The 12,100-nt window shown below is 49.6% G+C and overlaps 1 protein-coding gene across 5 annotated transcripts in view; it reads right to left on the bottom strand.

The window, feature by feature from the left end:
- Window positions 1-12,100, bottom strand: part of LOC131212899 (cGMP-dependent protein kinase, isozyme 2 forms cD4/T1/T3A/T3B) — a 77,035-nt gene that overhangs the window by 3,210 nt on the left and 61,725 nt on the right. For 3 of the 5 annotated variants that reach the window (XM_058206978.1, XM_058206974.1, XM_058206975.1), the window contains one exon: window positions 2,869-3,088. In XM_058206978.1, coding sequence (XP_058062961.1) covers window positions 2,869-3,088 — 220 coding nt within the window. Of the gene's footprint in view, window positions 1-2,868; window positions 3,089-3,969; window positions 4,000-7,954; window positions 7,983-10,727; window positions 10,739-11,132; window positions 11,142-12,100 lie in introns of all 5 variants that reach the window. The other 2 variants (XM_058206977.1, XM_058206976.1) reach the window with 2 other exon arrangements.

Below are 12,100 nucleotides of genomic sequence, written 5' to 3'. Positions count from 1 at the left end.
TTTTCCCACCCAGCAAAGGTTCGCGGTCTTGTGTAAATAGATTTTCTTCTCTACACCCGACCCCGACTCCGAGACTTCCGTTGCAAAACCGCCGGCGCCGGCAAAAAACAAAGAACGAACGAATTAAACGCGAGAATTAGCGAACTCGCGGAGCCAGTGGGGATCTGGAAGATGATGATGATTCGCATCTTCGCGGACACGAATGGGACCGGACCCCGAAGGAAGTGCAAAGTAGTAATAAAATTGAAGCAAAATTAACGCAGCACATAATGGAGCCATCATGATGTGCTGATGTACCCGCCCGGGAACACATTTTCCGGGCGGTTCAAAGCGCAACGAATGGGCCCGCGCTGCTAGGCGGTTCTAGCGTGCTCGTTCCCGGGACGGACGGCGTGGGAAACCCGTCGGTCTAACGGACACGGAACGGAGTGGTCAGTTCGCCACGGTAGCCCCGACTGGTGCCGATAGCCAATTCCATTCCTGATTCCCGGCGACTCATAAACGCCGTGGGCGGCATGAAAAAAGGGAAAACGGTCAACCGATCAACCACCGGGCCCGGCTCAGGCGGGTCCTGGCCGATGGCGTAATAGGTGCGAGCTGCGCATACAAAACCGCAAACAAATCGAGTGAAACCGGCCGCTGGCTGTCGAAAAAATGTAAATCCATCATCAAAATGGGGCCGCATGTCGACCAGGTCCCCTGTGAAAACAACTTTCTCCGAAACACGAAAATGGAGCAAATCGCCGTGGTGTCCCTCGGGGTGTCCCCACTACTTTGGCCGGTGGCACATTATGTCAGGGACTGGTTTTGCGTTCATTTTCGGCAGGAACTTTGATCGGGTGTCCTGTTGCGCCTACTCGCACGGTCGCGCATGCGTAATAAAGCATGCCCCTTGTTGGGGTCTAAATGCTCAATACCAATTACCCCTATAATGGGGTGCACTTTGTCGTTCGAAGGGGATACGGGATTGTCGAACTTGATGCTGTCGAACCACAACACTCATTAGCCACCTCTTCAATGGTGGTGCCGAAAAGAAAGGGAAAGAAAATGAACTAATTCGCTGCATCCTTTCACCGATCGATCATGGTGATGATCACACGCTCGGGCTGTCGATTACTGCGTTTACGCAATGCAGGCCACAGACATTGAGGAAGGTCCACGGCGTGAATGAGTGGACTTTTTGGCCAAACCACACCACAGCTGGTCACACCACAACACGATCAAAGGGGAAACCTTCACCCTTTGGGTATCCACGATGCGGGTTCGATAATGTTCCAATGAAAAGAATGATTAAAAGTGTCTTTTCGTCGGTAGAGTCGCCTTGAATCTATAAACAAGGGCGATCTTCGAAGAGCATCCACAACTAACCGGCAGAAATAAGGGATCCCTGATGGGATCCCCAAGATATAGAGTGGGGTCCATGTAGTGTTTGGATTCCGAAGATTGCATTGATGGTGGGTGCATTGGCTTCTCTTGCACGTCGTGAGCGGTTTTCCGAGCCCCTAACACGACAATTCTGTTTCGTAAATGTTTTTTTTTACTAAATGTTTCCAGTTTCCAAAATGAAGTTTGATGTTTTTAAAGTCAACTAAGCGGTGGTTTAAAACACTTCACCCTCTATTACCCTAATGGAGATTATTCAATCGGCAGCCAGACACAAACCAGTTGACCGGGAGCCTGCAAAATCGCTGGAGTCGATCGTGTTGATTAGCTGCCGATTACTAGTTGACAACTCCTCGGCCCGTATCGAAACTAGTTCCATCCCACCGAAAATACGGCGATCGTTTGCGGGTTAGATCACGAACGTGTTTCGAACAGGGGAGTGTCCCCACGATACCCCTTTCGTTCTGCTCTGGGGCCACTAGAGCGGTGTTAGGCTCCGAACGCCAGTAACGGGAACAGGTATCGAGAAGCATACAAGCAAATATGTAGGAAACACAAAAGAACCCACCGCAAAACACCCACCCTGTGGTCTGATTATGGCCGCGTTTTGGGTCGGGGTGGGTGTCTGAAAGAGTGAATGAATTGAACGCGGGCCACCAAAGTGAACGTAGTCCGTGCTGGAGCCTCACAGGCCTTACCCAGGGTGGTCCCTTCCCTATCGGCCGAGAGAGGTTTCTTATGGCTACCGGTTTCGGTGGCTACACACGCTCCCGATCGTAACCTTCAAACTGGCGCCCATTTTTAGCATTCGCTTCAGTTTCTTCGTACTACATTCTAAATCGAAAAGGTTGGAAGGCACTGGTGCTAAGCTCTATTAAAAGGCCAGAAGCCAGACCATTGGACGAGCCGTTGGATTACATTACGATCAACGACGGGTCAAAATCTTTTCCTAGTGTTTCCAAAGTTTCGTGTAAGTGTCCTTTTAAGAACAACCACAAACCATCGATCGCTTGTGGAGTAACGCAAGTGTCGCAAGAGCACTCCGAGCTATTTTCTCAAGCTAACCCAGGCCAGTCCCGGGGCCCTACGGCGCCGCTCAAGTGTGACACAACGCGCAGCAAGATCTATGTTTCGTGGAAATGTATGTAATTTTCTCGCCCAAAATTACCGGGTCCGCTACCTCCCCGTGGCCTGGGGTAAGCACTTGGGGAACGAACCGTTTAAACGAAACGATCGTCGTTAGCTGGGCCGGCCACGTCGGCGTTCCCACGTCATAAAATCTTGCGCGGTACCGTGGACGTCGCCATCGAATGAAAGGGATCCGTGACCGAGAGCGTGACAAATTGATCACTAACTTCCGCAGCACTCCTGTACCAGGACCTGAGCCAACCGTCAATTTGTCTCCTAAACGGAGGACCATAATCCAAGAGGCCGCGCGGTAGCTGAAACTGAAACCCGCCACTCAAGTGCCGCCCATGCCCATACCTCTTGAGGAAATCGGAGTACTCGGCCTGACGGATCAGCCCGGTGCGCATCATGATCGTCTGGAAGCATTGCCGCTCGATGGCCCACAGCTTGCAGTCGGTCGCGGCCGTGATGGTGGCGGTCCGCTGGCAGTGGTAGAGGATGGCCAGCTCGCCCAGGACCTTGGCACCGGACAGGGTCGAGAGGTATTTGCCTTCGCGCGACACCTCCACGCGGCCCTCTGTGAAAGAAAAGGGAGAGAATTTGATTAGAGGCGTCAGATAATCCGGAAAAACGTCCAATTAATAAAAGTCTTTTTTTTATAAAAGCTTACTTTTGATGAACCTTCAACACACTTTTCAATCCCTTTTTTGAATGCTTTTGCTCTGTAAATCGCAGCACGAAATCTCTTAACCGATCTCCGGACACTTTAAAGGCAAGATAAGTCTAACGCTCGATAAAACACCCGGAAGGATGTCTGTCTCGTGCCAGAAGGAAACTCGTTGGAAGCGACAATACCTAAAACCCGTTCCCAAACCGGGCGGGCGGGACATAAAAAGGAGGTTTCCGGGACAAGAGCCGCCACCAACGGACGGCACGGCACGCACGCCGGCACGACAACGACACAAACGAGTTTTCCTTTCGATTTTCCTCCCTCCACGCGGGAGGTTTCGAGGCCACTTTTCCACCGTCCGTCCGGCACATTCATGACGACGGGTCAGGAAATGAGTCCGTGGCGCGTCTATCCGGAATCCGGATGATCGAACCGACCGGCCGGAAGGAATGTGATCTGACATCGCCTTACCTTCTGGAGGGTGACCCAAGTTTCCCGACGATTCCTGAATTGGCCTGACTGACAGTTTTACACACTGCGCGGGCCCCCCATTTTGCGATGACAGCCGGAAGTGCGGCAATAAAATAATGATAATAACTATTACGTAGATGGCTCCAACTTGTCTTGGCATCGCTTCACTGTTTTTTCAACAACTTAAACCCGTTTGAACGCGAAATTCATCACAAAATCATAAATTATGTTTTCACCCGATGATGCAACGGCCGTATGCCGATGTGTTAAAGCATTAGACGGTAATGGGCCGATCGTTTACAGCCTGAACGACCAACGGCCAGCAATCCTCCTCCTCCTGAACGGAGCTGCCAATTTTTTTGGGCGATGGCGAAAATAAAAGCATAAAAAGAGGTGGCAACATAAAAATTGGCAGTGCGCACAATTGGCGATCGCCACGCTGATCGCGCGGGATCCACAACAATGTACCGCCGCGATCGATTTATTGTTCCATTCCGGGTGGTGGCGTGGATCATCATCGGTACGTTTACAGCAATACCACACCCTCCCCGCCATTTAGTCTCTGATTAGTCCATTTTGTTGCGCACCGAGCTCCGAACCAGGGGGGGGGGTTTGTGTGGTTTTGTAAATTTTGTTATTTTGCGGGTGCGTTACCGCGGCCCGGTCGATGTTGCAGCGAAGCGAAACACCACACGCCAACCAACGGTTCGGACAAAATTTCTTCATCATCAGCACAATTTGTTTGCCCGCCGCGGAATGGCGCAGCGAAACAAAAGAGTTACAAAGAGTTCGTCTTCGAAACACCGGCCGTGATTTAAATGTGTGGCCCCACGGGTTGCACTGCACGCGCGTGTGCGCAACATAAAACATGGGCGCGTTATGCTTCACGCAGCTGGCCCCTTTCTATCGGAGCGCCCGAGAGCTTTGCATTTAATTGCGATTATTAAAATTCTTAATTAAAAGAAAAACTGCTACAGGCGAGAGCAGCAGCATAACAGGTCGGGCAGAGCACAGCCCAGCGGGATTGAACAATATTTTCGTTCATAACCATCCCGCTGGGTTTGCTCATCGTGATCGCGGAAGATGAACGGCAGTATGGCCCCATATGCTAATGCGACCCTGCCTACGACAGGTTTGCCAATTACATGCTTCCCGACGTCAATCACATCGCGCCCTAATGCTGATCGATGACCGTCCGCGCGACACGACGTCGGAATGCGGAGTCAAGATCTTCCATGATGACAATAAAGCCGCGGCCTGCATCTGGTATGCATGAGGACACCGCTGGAGTTGGAGTTGCAGTCTGCGCGCGCGCGTGGATTAAATAATTACCCACAAGTATGTGCAGCGGCCGGCCCCACGGGATGCAAATTGCCGGGGCTTTCAAATCATAACGGCGCATCGGCCCCCGGGGTGCGGTGCACTTGAACCAACCACGACACAGCACTCTGCTGCTCTTGCGCAATGCTGCCCTCGCGTCCGTTAGCTGGTCGCCCCACGTGTGTGGTGCTAATGTGCCCTCGGACACGTTGTCACTCATGGTTTCGCCACCAGCAGGTAATCGGGCACGAAGGACACAAAGGAGCCACACTGCGCCGCTATTCGAGTGCACACGACCAATTACGGAAATATGTTCTAGGTTTTGTTGTTGCACCCAATTAGCATTATCAAAATTGTGAAAATTGTTTTATGCTTTTACTGCTTATGTTGCGAGGATCACAGCGATTTAGGTGCCTTCGAAGTTATTTAGCAATTTGTGCATCTGGAAACGAATCATGACTATTATTGGTTTCATTCTCTATTGGGTGTTCTCCACTATTCATCATTGAACATTGTCCACCAAAAATCGAGATCCAACTTTTAATTGTTACCGTTTAGCCATAGTTACTCTAAACTAATGCCTGCCCATAGACAAGTGGCTCAATTCTCTGTGGAAATTAGCTCGTACGTATAAGCGACAGCGAGTCTTACCTTGTCTGCGTATACATCTCACTGAACGAGACTTTTTAAATATTATAAAATCTTAATTTAAAATCACGTAATGTTGATTGCCCACTCGCCCCTTTTATTCGTCTAATCCGTTGGTCTAAAAAATGTATATTCAACGAATCTTTATCAAATTTTGAGTGAAAAATAAAATTAAGTGCGCGGATGCATTCTACATGCCGTGAATTGGCCATGAGTCGCCGTGAAATTTCGACCAAAAACAGTATCGCATTAACATTTCTATGGATCTGTTGGACTCTATCCGCGACGACCCAAATTTGATCCATAGGGTCATCACTAGCAAAAGAATCATTAGCTTTATGGTTATGCCGTGGAAACCAAAGCTCAATCATCCGAATGGTGAAAAAATGATTTTTCAAAGTGCTTCGAAAATTGGAAAAACACGTTGGTTCCGGTGTATAATATCTGATGGGGATTACTTTGAAGGGGACGAAATAGATATTCATGAATAAATAAATATTTTTTGAACAAAAAACTCCAAATTCCAGATATTTTTTTAACATACCGCGTACTCCTTTGACATATTGTAATGAGAGTTAGAGCATCGAAAGATGTTCACTTTCTCTTTTGATCTTTACGTTGCTGTACTTTACACATATGAGCATTTTCTACTCACCTTATCTGAAGAAGATAACGTTTTATTGCGAAAAAACACTCTTCGCTGCTTCAAGAAAGAAAGCAAAGCACTTCACGCGGTGAATGCCAAAGACGCCATGCCTTGCCACAAAGCCACTCGTCTCACCACGTCGTTGACTCGAAAAAAGGAAGGGAAAACCAAGGTTTCCAAAGGGCCCATCGCGTTGTTGATAACGCCGCACGGCCCAAAGTGGGATCATTCGCATCTTCCAAGAAGGTGCCTCCGCACACACGCTGCTCACGGCTAGACACCCGTCTGGATGTCCGCTTTCTTCCTGCCCGATGCCGGAAGATACAACCCAACCGCAACTCCGATCGCCATTTGACGCTCCAAACTGGCTGCCTGAAACACGATTGCGCAACCAAACCACAGATGACAGAAGTCGGAGGAAGTGGTCCGGACGACAGCGAGCAAGCTGTAACCAAATACGTGATCCGTCCGATGATGCCACCCGGCTCGGGAGGGCGGAAATCGGTGACGATCGGAGGTGACCTTAGGTGGGTGGTTTTTAGCCACTTCACACCCCAGGCCCGTTGGCATTGGCGAAGCACTCACCGGTGAGCTCACTCGGGGATGATGATGATGATGGACACCCAGCTTCACGGGTTGATTCAACACCGGGCAACTCTCTTAATGGCACACCACCTCGTGGACTTCCTTTCGTGTTGCTGCGCAGAATCCGGCCCCAGCAATTAACCTACAAAACGTTTTGCAACTATTCACCGCTGAAATGTTGTTACACCCAGCTTTTAGCGAAGGTTTTCGGGGAGAAAATTACCTTCCCAGCCCGGATCGGTCACGCCTTCGAGGGAGAACGATCGCGTCGGGTCTTTGTGTGAATATTTTTAAACGCGTCTCCGTCTCCGGGTTTTGATTTGTATCTTTTTTCGGGCCGGACCCAGATGCAAGCATGTAATTGCCCCGTTTTTCCATTTTCTTAAGCCACTCTCTGCGACCCGGAGACGATGACAGATGGCCTTTTCTTGGCGCAGTTTTCGGACCTCCTTTTGTCAGATTACCGAGACGTAAGACAATCACAAAAACGGGCCACAGTTTAGGCCACGTTTACGGTCTCGGTGAAAGTTCAGCCTTACGCTGACCCCCGCGGGCGGAGTGAGTTTATCGGAACAACTCATCCTCGGTGATCCCTTGATCTCCACATCCCATTCGGAGCGCCCATTCTGGAGGCGCTCAAATCAATTACGCGGTTTACACAAGAAAAGATGGGCTTTGGCAAAAAAAAATAAAACAGAAAATGACCGCTTATGCTCCATCTTCGAAGGAACCTTAATTTCGAGCGCATAAAACGGCGCAAATCGTTTCCGATCAAACAAACCAAAAAAGAAAAAAATATGGTCCGTTCCTTATCTCTTGTTCCGCGTCGGCAGTAAACGGAGAGGCGCAATAAAAAGGCCCATTATTTGTATCATTATGGTTCGTTAATGCTAAGTACTATGTTGTTGCGTTGCTAGGCGCTGGCGGACGTGCGGCCTCCACAGTTCTATGCGCTTGATTGATTGATGCTGTTGCTGGCTTTCGACTGATGGCGAGTGGCGGAACCCTTTCTTTGCCCTCCTCGGTGGATCGATCTCTGATCGATGATCACTGTGTGTTGGGCACAGAGACCGCCTTCAGTCGCTCCAAAGACGGCCCACTGCCGATCGTGATCATCCTCCGCCGGGAGGGCTTAACATACTTTCCTTTGCGCCGACAATGACCGGCAAAGTACGCACATGCCATTTGGCGCAGCAACTTGAACTTCGGCAGCAGCCCCATCGGCAGCTTATTGCTTATTTGTTCTTCCCGTTACCGGCTTAGTGTCTCTGCGCGGAGGCTTACTTCGCGGTACTTCAACTGATCGTCCAAAGTCCGAACAAAACCCGGCCAAACGCAATTCGGGAGTGTTCCGTTTGAATTTCTTTGCCACGCCAGCCGCGCTCTCTCGCTCGCTGCCGGTTCCGGTACATTTCGGCGGTTGTGTTTTCACCGTTCACCCGATTTGGCAGACATCATTCTTTCACGGATCGTCGCTTCATTGTGGCTAGAAGTGGGCCACGGCGCACCGATGCCACTGTTCCTCGGGTAGATTCTGCTTCGTCGGCCGTCCGTTCGGAGGATGGATTTATCAGTGGCTCCCGCATATGTTTGGCCTCGATCCGCGATCGATCCCGCGGTACCGATAATGATCGGACCGCACCGAGCAAACCGGGCACCGATCGTGTGAATCGGGTTTTTGGGAGGGCGAGATGTAATTAAACCGAACGGACCCCGTAAGGGTACATGCCGGAATTGAATTGCCAGCAGGTTGGGTTGGCGAAAAATATAAGCAAAGCCAAGCCCAACAAAGATTGGGATAATCGTTGTTCCCCCTTAATCTTCGACTCCTTCGATCGATTGGAGATCGCTGAATATCGTCGATCCGCGATCCAATACGTTACGGACGAAAGGACCACAGACTTCATATCTATTACCGCACAGTCAAAACCCATATCGTTGGCATAATGTTTCGTCCGTCCGGACCAAACCGGATGAAAAGTCACACAAATTTTGCATATTCGCGCGCACGAAGGATTAAGTAACAGTCGAGAGCCTAGTCGTGCGCGCATCAGCCCATAATTAGCGTTGCAAATCTTCGATCGTCCGATCATCGATTGGAGTGCGATTTGATATCTTGCTTCGAGCACGATTTAAGGTGGCAACATTGACTTTCAAGACTGGCCTTTCGGTTCGGTTAGTCATCCCATCGACGCCGTAGGGATGATTCATGCTGCGGTCGCGCATCTATTCTGGGAAGTCACCTTCTTCGGTGTTCTTCGCCCCGAGAAGCCTTCCGAGAAGGGTTAGCTTCGCTGACCCAATTTTGCAGCAAGAGTGAGGGACGAAAAAAGCAAACGACCCGTCCCGGGGCGGGATTTGAATTACAAAGCTCCAAGCCCTCGTATGGGTTTTTATTTTGATGAATAAGGGGCACTACTCGTCTCCAGCGAAATATCTGTCGGCGGGACCTACGAACCGACTCCTTTCGCTTCGGTTGGGGGCGTTGTTTGCCCATCACAGCGGAACCCTCCTGGTGGGTGAATATATCACGTCCACATGGCGAAGCAACAAATTGCTTGGGCCACGAAGCGAAGAGATTGTCGGAAGCAACCAGCTCACGGCACCGTGGCGCAAAATCGATTTTCCGGACTTTCGGAACTGCGTTTGCCTTCTAGCTCGTTGGCCAGTTGACACTAGGATGCTGTCGATCGATCGCAATCAACCTCAATGGGGCAGCAGTATTTATGATTTTTCCGAGCGAACGTCCTCCGCGTTTAGAGTACTCTCCGTCAATTTTCGAGACCTCATTTTTCGTCCACCGACACCACCAGTCTAGGGCAACCCACATTCAGTTGGCTCCTTTCCTAGCCACACACCTGCACATAGTCGAGTACAGAGACCCAAGTACCGGAGTGTGATTGAATCATTATCTTGTACCCCGCGCCCAAGTAGTTTTGGGGAACGAGCTTCCGCAATGGCCCACCACAGCAAGTAGGTCCATTGGACACTCGGGAGCTGTAATTGACGCCATCGCGGAGAGTGTAATGTGTTTCGGGTCGTTGCAGAAGGGTTATTGAGGGCCAACACAATTTCGTGGCGTACACTGAGCGTATGTGGGGCTCAGGAAGCTCAATGGCGGTGTCCCAGATTGGACCATTCGACAAAAAGCTGCACTAACGCTGCTTGGCGAGACCAAGCGGGAAGATATCCACTCGAGGTCTTTTTGGGGCACCACGGATTAAGTCTCTCCCCTCAAGAAGCAATTCGGGGGCCTTATAATCGGCATTCTTCTCGGGGCTTCTTGATTGCCAAACCGAAGCGATAGAGAGGTTGTTTCGTAAGAATAAACGAAACGCTATTCGAAATGGTTCGGCATCCAGTGGATCGCGCCAATTTCGCATTTCGCGCCTGAGGGGCTACAGTTTGGCTCGATCGCAACGAACCGTTGCACCGCAGAATGCACCGATGCAGCACTCGATGTTGCCCCGGATTGCGCCAACGAGAAAACATCGCTCACGGCACACATAGTTCGATTTCTCACCCGGCCAGCCGATGGCGACGGCGTTGATTATCATAATTGTCGCCCGGTGGAGCGACGGGTGCAATCATAATTAGTAAATTGGCCCCATTGGCGCGTTGCACTCGATTGCAACGAGCGATAAGATTGGGCGTTGATTCGATTCTGGCCACCCGCCGGCTGGTGTGAAATTAGCCGGTTTTCACTTTTCACAGACACTTTCGACACTCCGGCAAATTTAAACTCGTCTGCGAAAGGGGATCGCGCGTGGCAAACAAAACTCCCCGAAACCGAACCGAGTGTGCAATTTTTGGGAGGCACCCGGCCTTTAGGGGTGTGTGTGGGGGGCGAAATGTGCAATCCGCCATCGGGGGTACCGGGGGGCAGCCTTCGCACGATGATGCACGCAAATTATGCAAACTCCGGCTTGATTGACGCTCATAGACGCGCGATCGCGATGGAAAGCGAAAGCGTTTTCGAAGCGAAATTAGATAAATGCACCGAGTGTGTGTTGGGAAAACGGTGAGCCGGCTTGGTGTCGTGCCGGCAGATGATACGTATGATAACCTTCCCCCTTAAGCTATGTAATAAGCTGTTTGGCCGAGATCTTAAGTGACTCGTCGCTCGCGTCGGGCTGAAGAGATATGTAAATTTAAACTATCACATTTCTCAGCCGTAGTCGAGACGAATGGGAAGCATTTTCGCTCGGCACGCGAACCAGATGATGCTGGCGGCTTAGGTGTGAAGCTAAAATTATGCCATCGCAGAGGCGAGGAATTCACACGGCTCCCCTGTTCGAGTGTCTTCTTTGGCACACCGCGCAGCAGCAGCGATTATGGATCGAAAGATGAGTGTGATCCCGTGTCATATTATGTTGTTTATTTGGAAAAGTTTTCTGATCACCCATCGCGCTGGTTTCGCGGTCCTTCGACTTCTTCTGCCAAATAAAAGCGAATTGATGTCCGACGGGACTTATCCAGGTCCATCGTAACCAGAGCGAAATATTCACAGTGCAAAAGTTATGCTGTGCATATGGTGGGATATGAAAGGTATGGTGTAGTGTGAGCTTTTAAAACCCAATAAGATTATTGATGGACAATCCCATCGATAACGATGAATGCGTTTGAAGCAAGCCAAACCAACGACCAGAATGGGATAAAAGATGTAATAAACTGATTTTTCAACATTTAAACAGCCGAAACCTTTCAAAACCCTATCTCGTCGACGGACAATACTTTCATTAAAATAGTCATTCTTTTTTGTAGTTGAGCCACAATAGCTGAATAAAATCCCCATGAATTTATTCACAGTTTTACTGATTAATAATAAAATGTTAATAATACATGAATACACTATGCGAATTCATTGTGAATCCCATGTACGTAATGAATAATTTACTCATTAACCTTATTTGCCTTTAAAAGATTGATAAATCTGGGTCTCTGATCTCTTTTAGAATGTCCTCCTTTATATCCAAGTAAATATGTTCCGAACTCGGAATCCGTCGAACCTATTAAATTTCTGGGCTTAACGAAGTTAACCTGGCCGGTTTACTTATTAATACAACTTTCAAATTGTCCGAATCGCGCTAAGCACTTTCTAATGGGCCGCCATTTTGCAACAATCGATCGATCGATCGTCACGATGAACCAATGCATCGACTAATGATTAATGTGGCGCAGGAAAAATCGTATTCAATCGTAACGTCCGATAAGACGCTATTCGAACGAGCTGGAGTGCCGCCAAGATG

The sequence above is a fragment of the Anopheles bellator genome, chromosome 2 (assembly GCF_943735745.2).
Source record: "Anopheles bellator chromosome 2, idAnoBellAS_SP24_06.2, whole genome shotgun sequence".
Taxonomy (NCBI): Eukaryota; Metazoa; Arthropoda; class Insecta; order Diptera; family Culicidae; genus Anopheles; species Anopheles bellator.
Note: the sequence above shows the minus strand (reverse complement) of the source record. Positions and strands in the feature narration are given on the sequence as shown.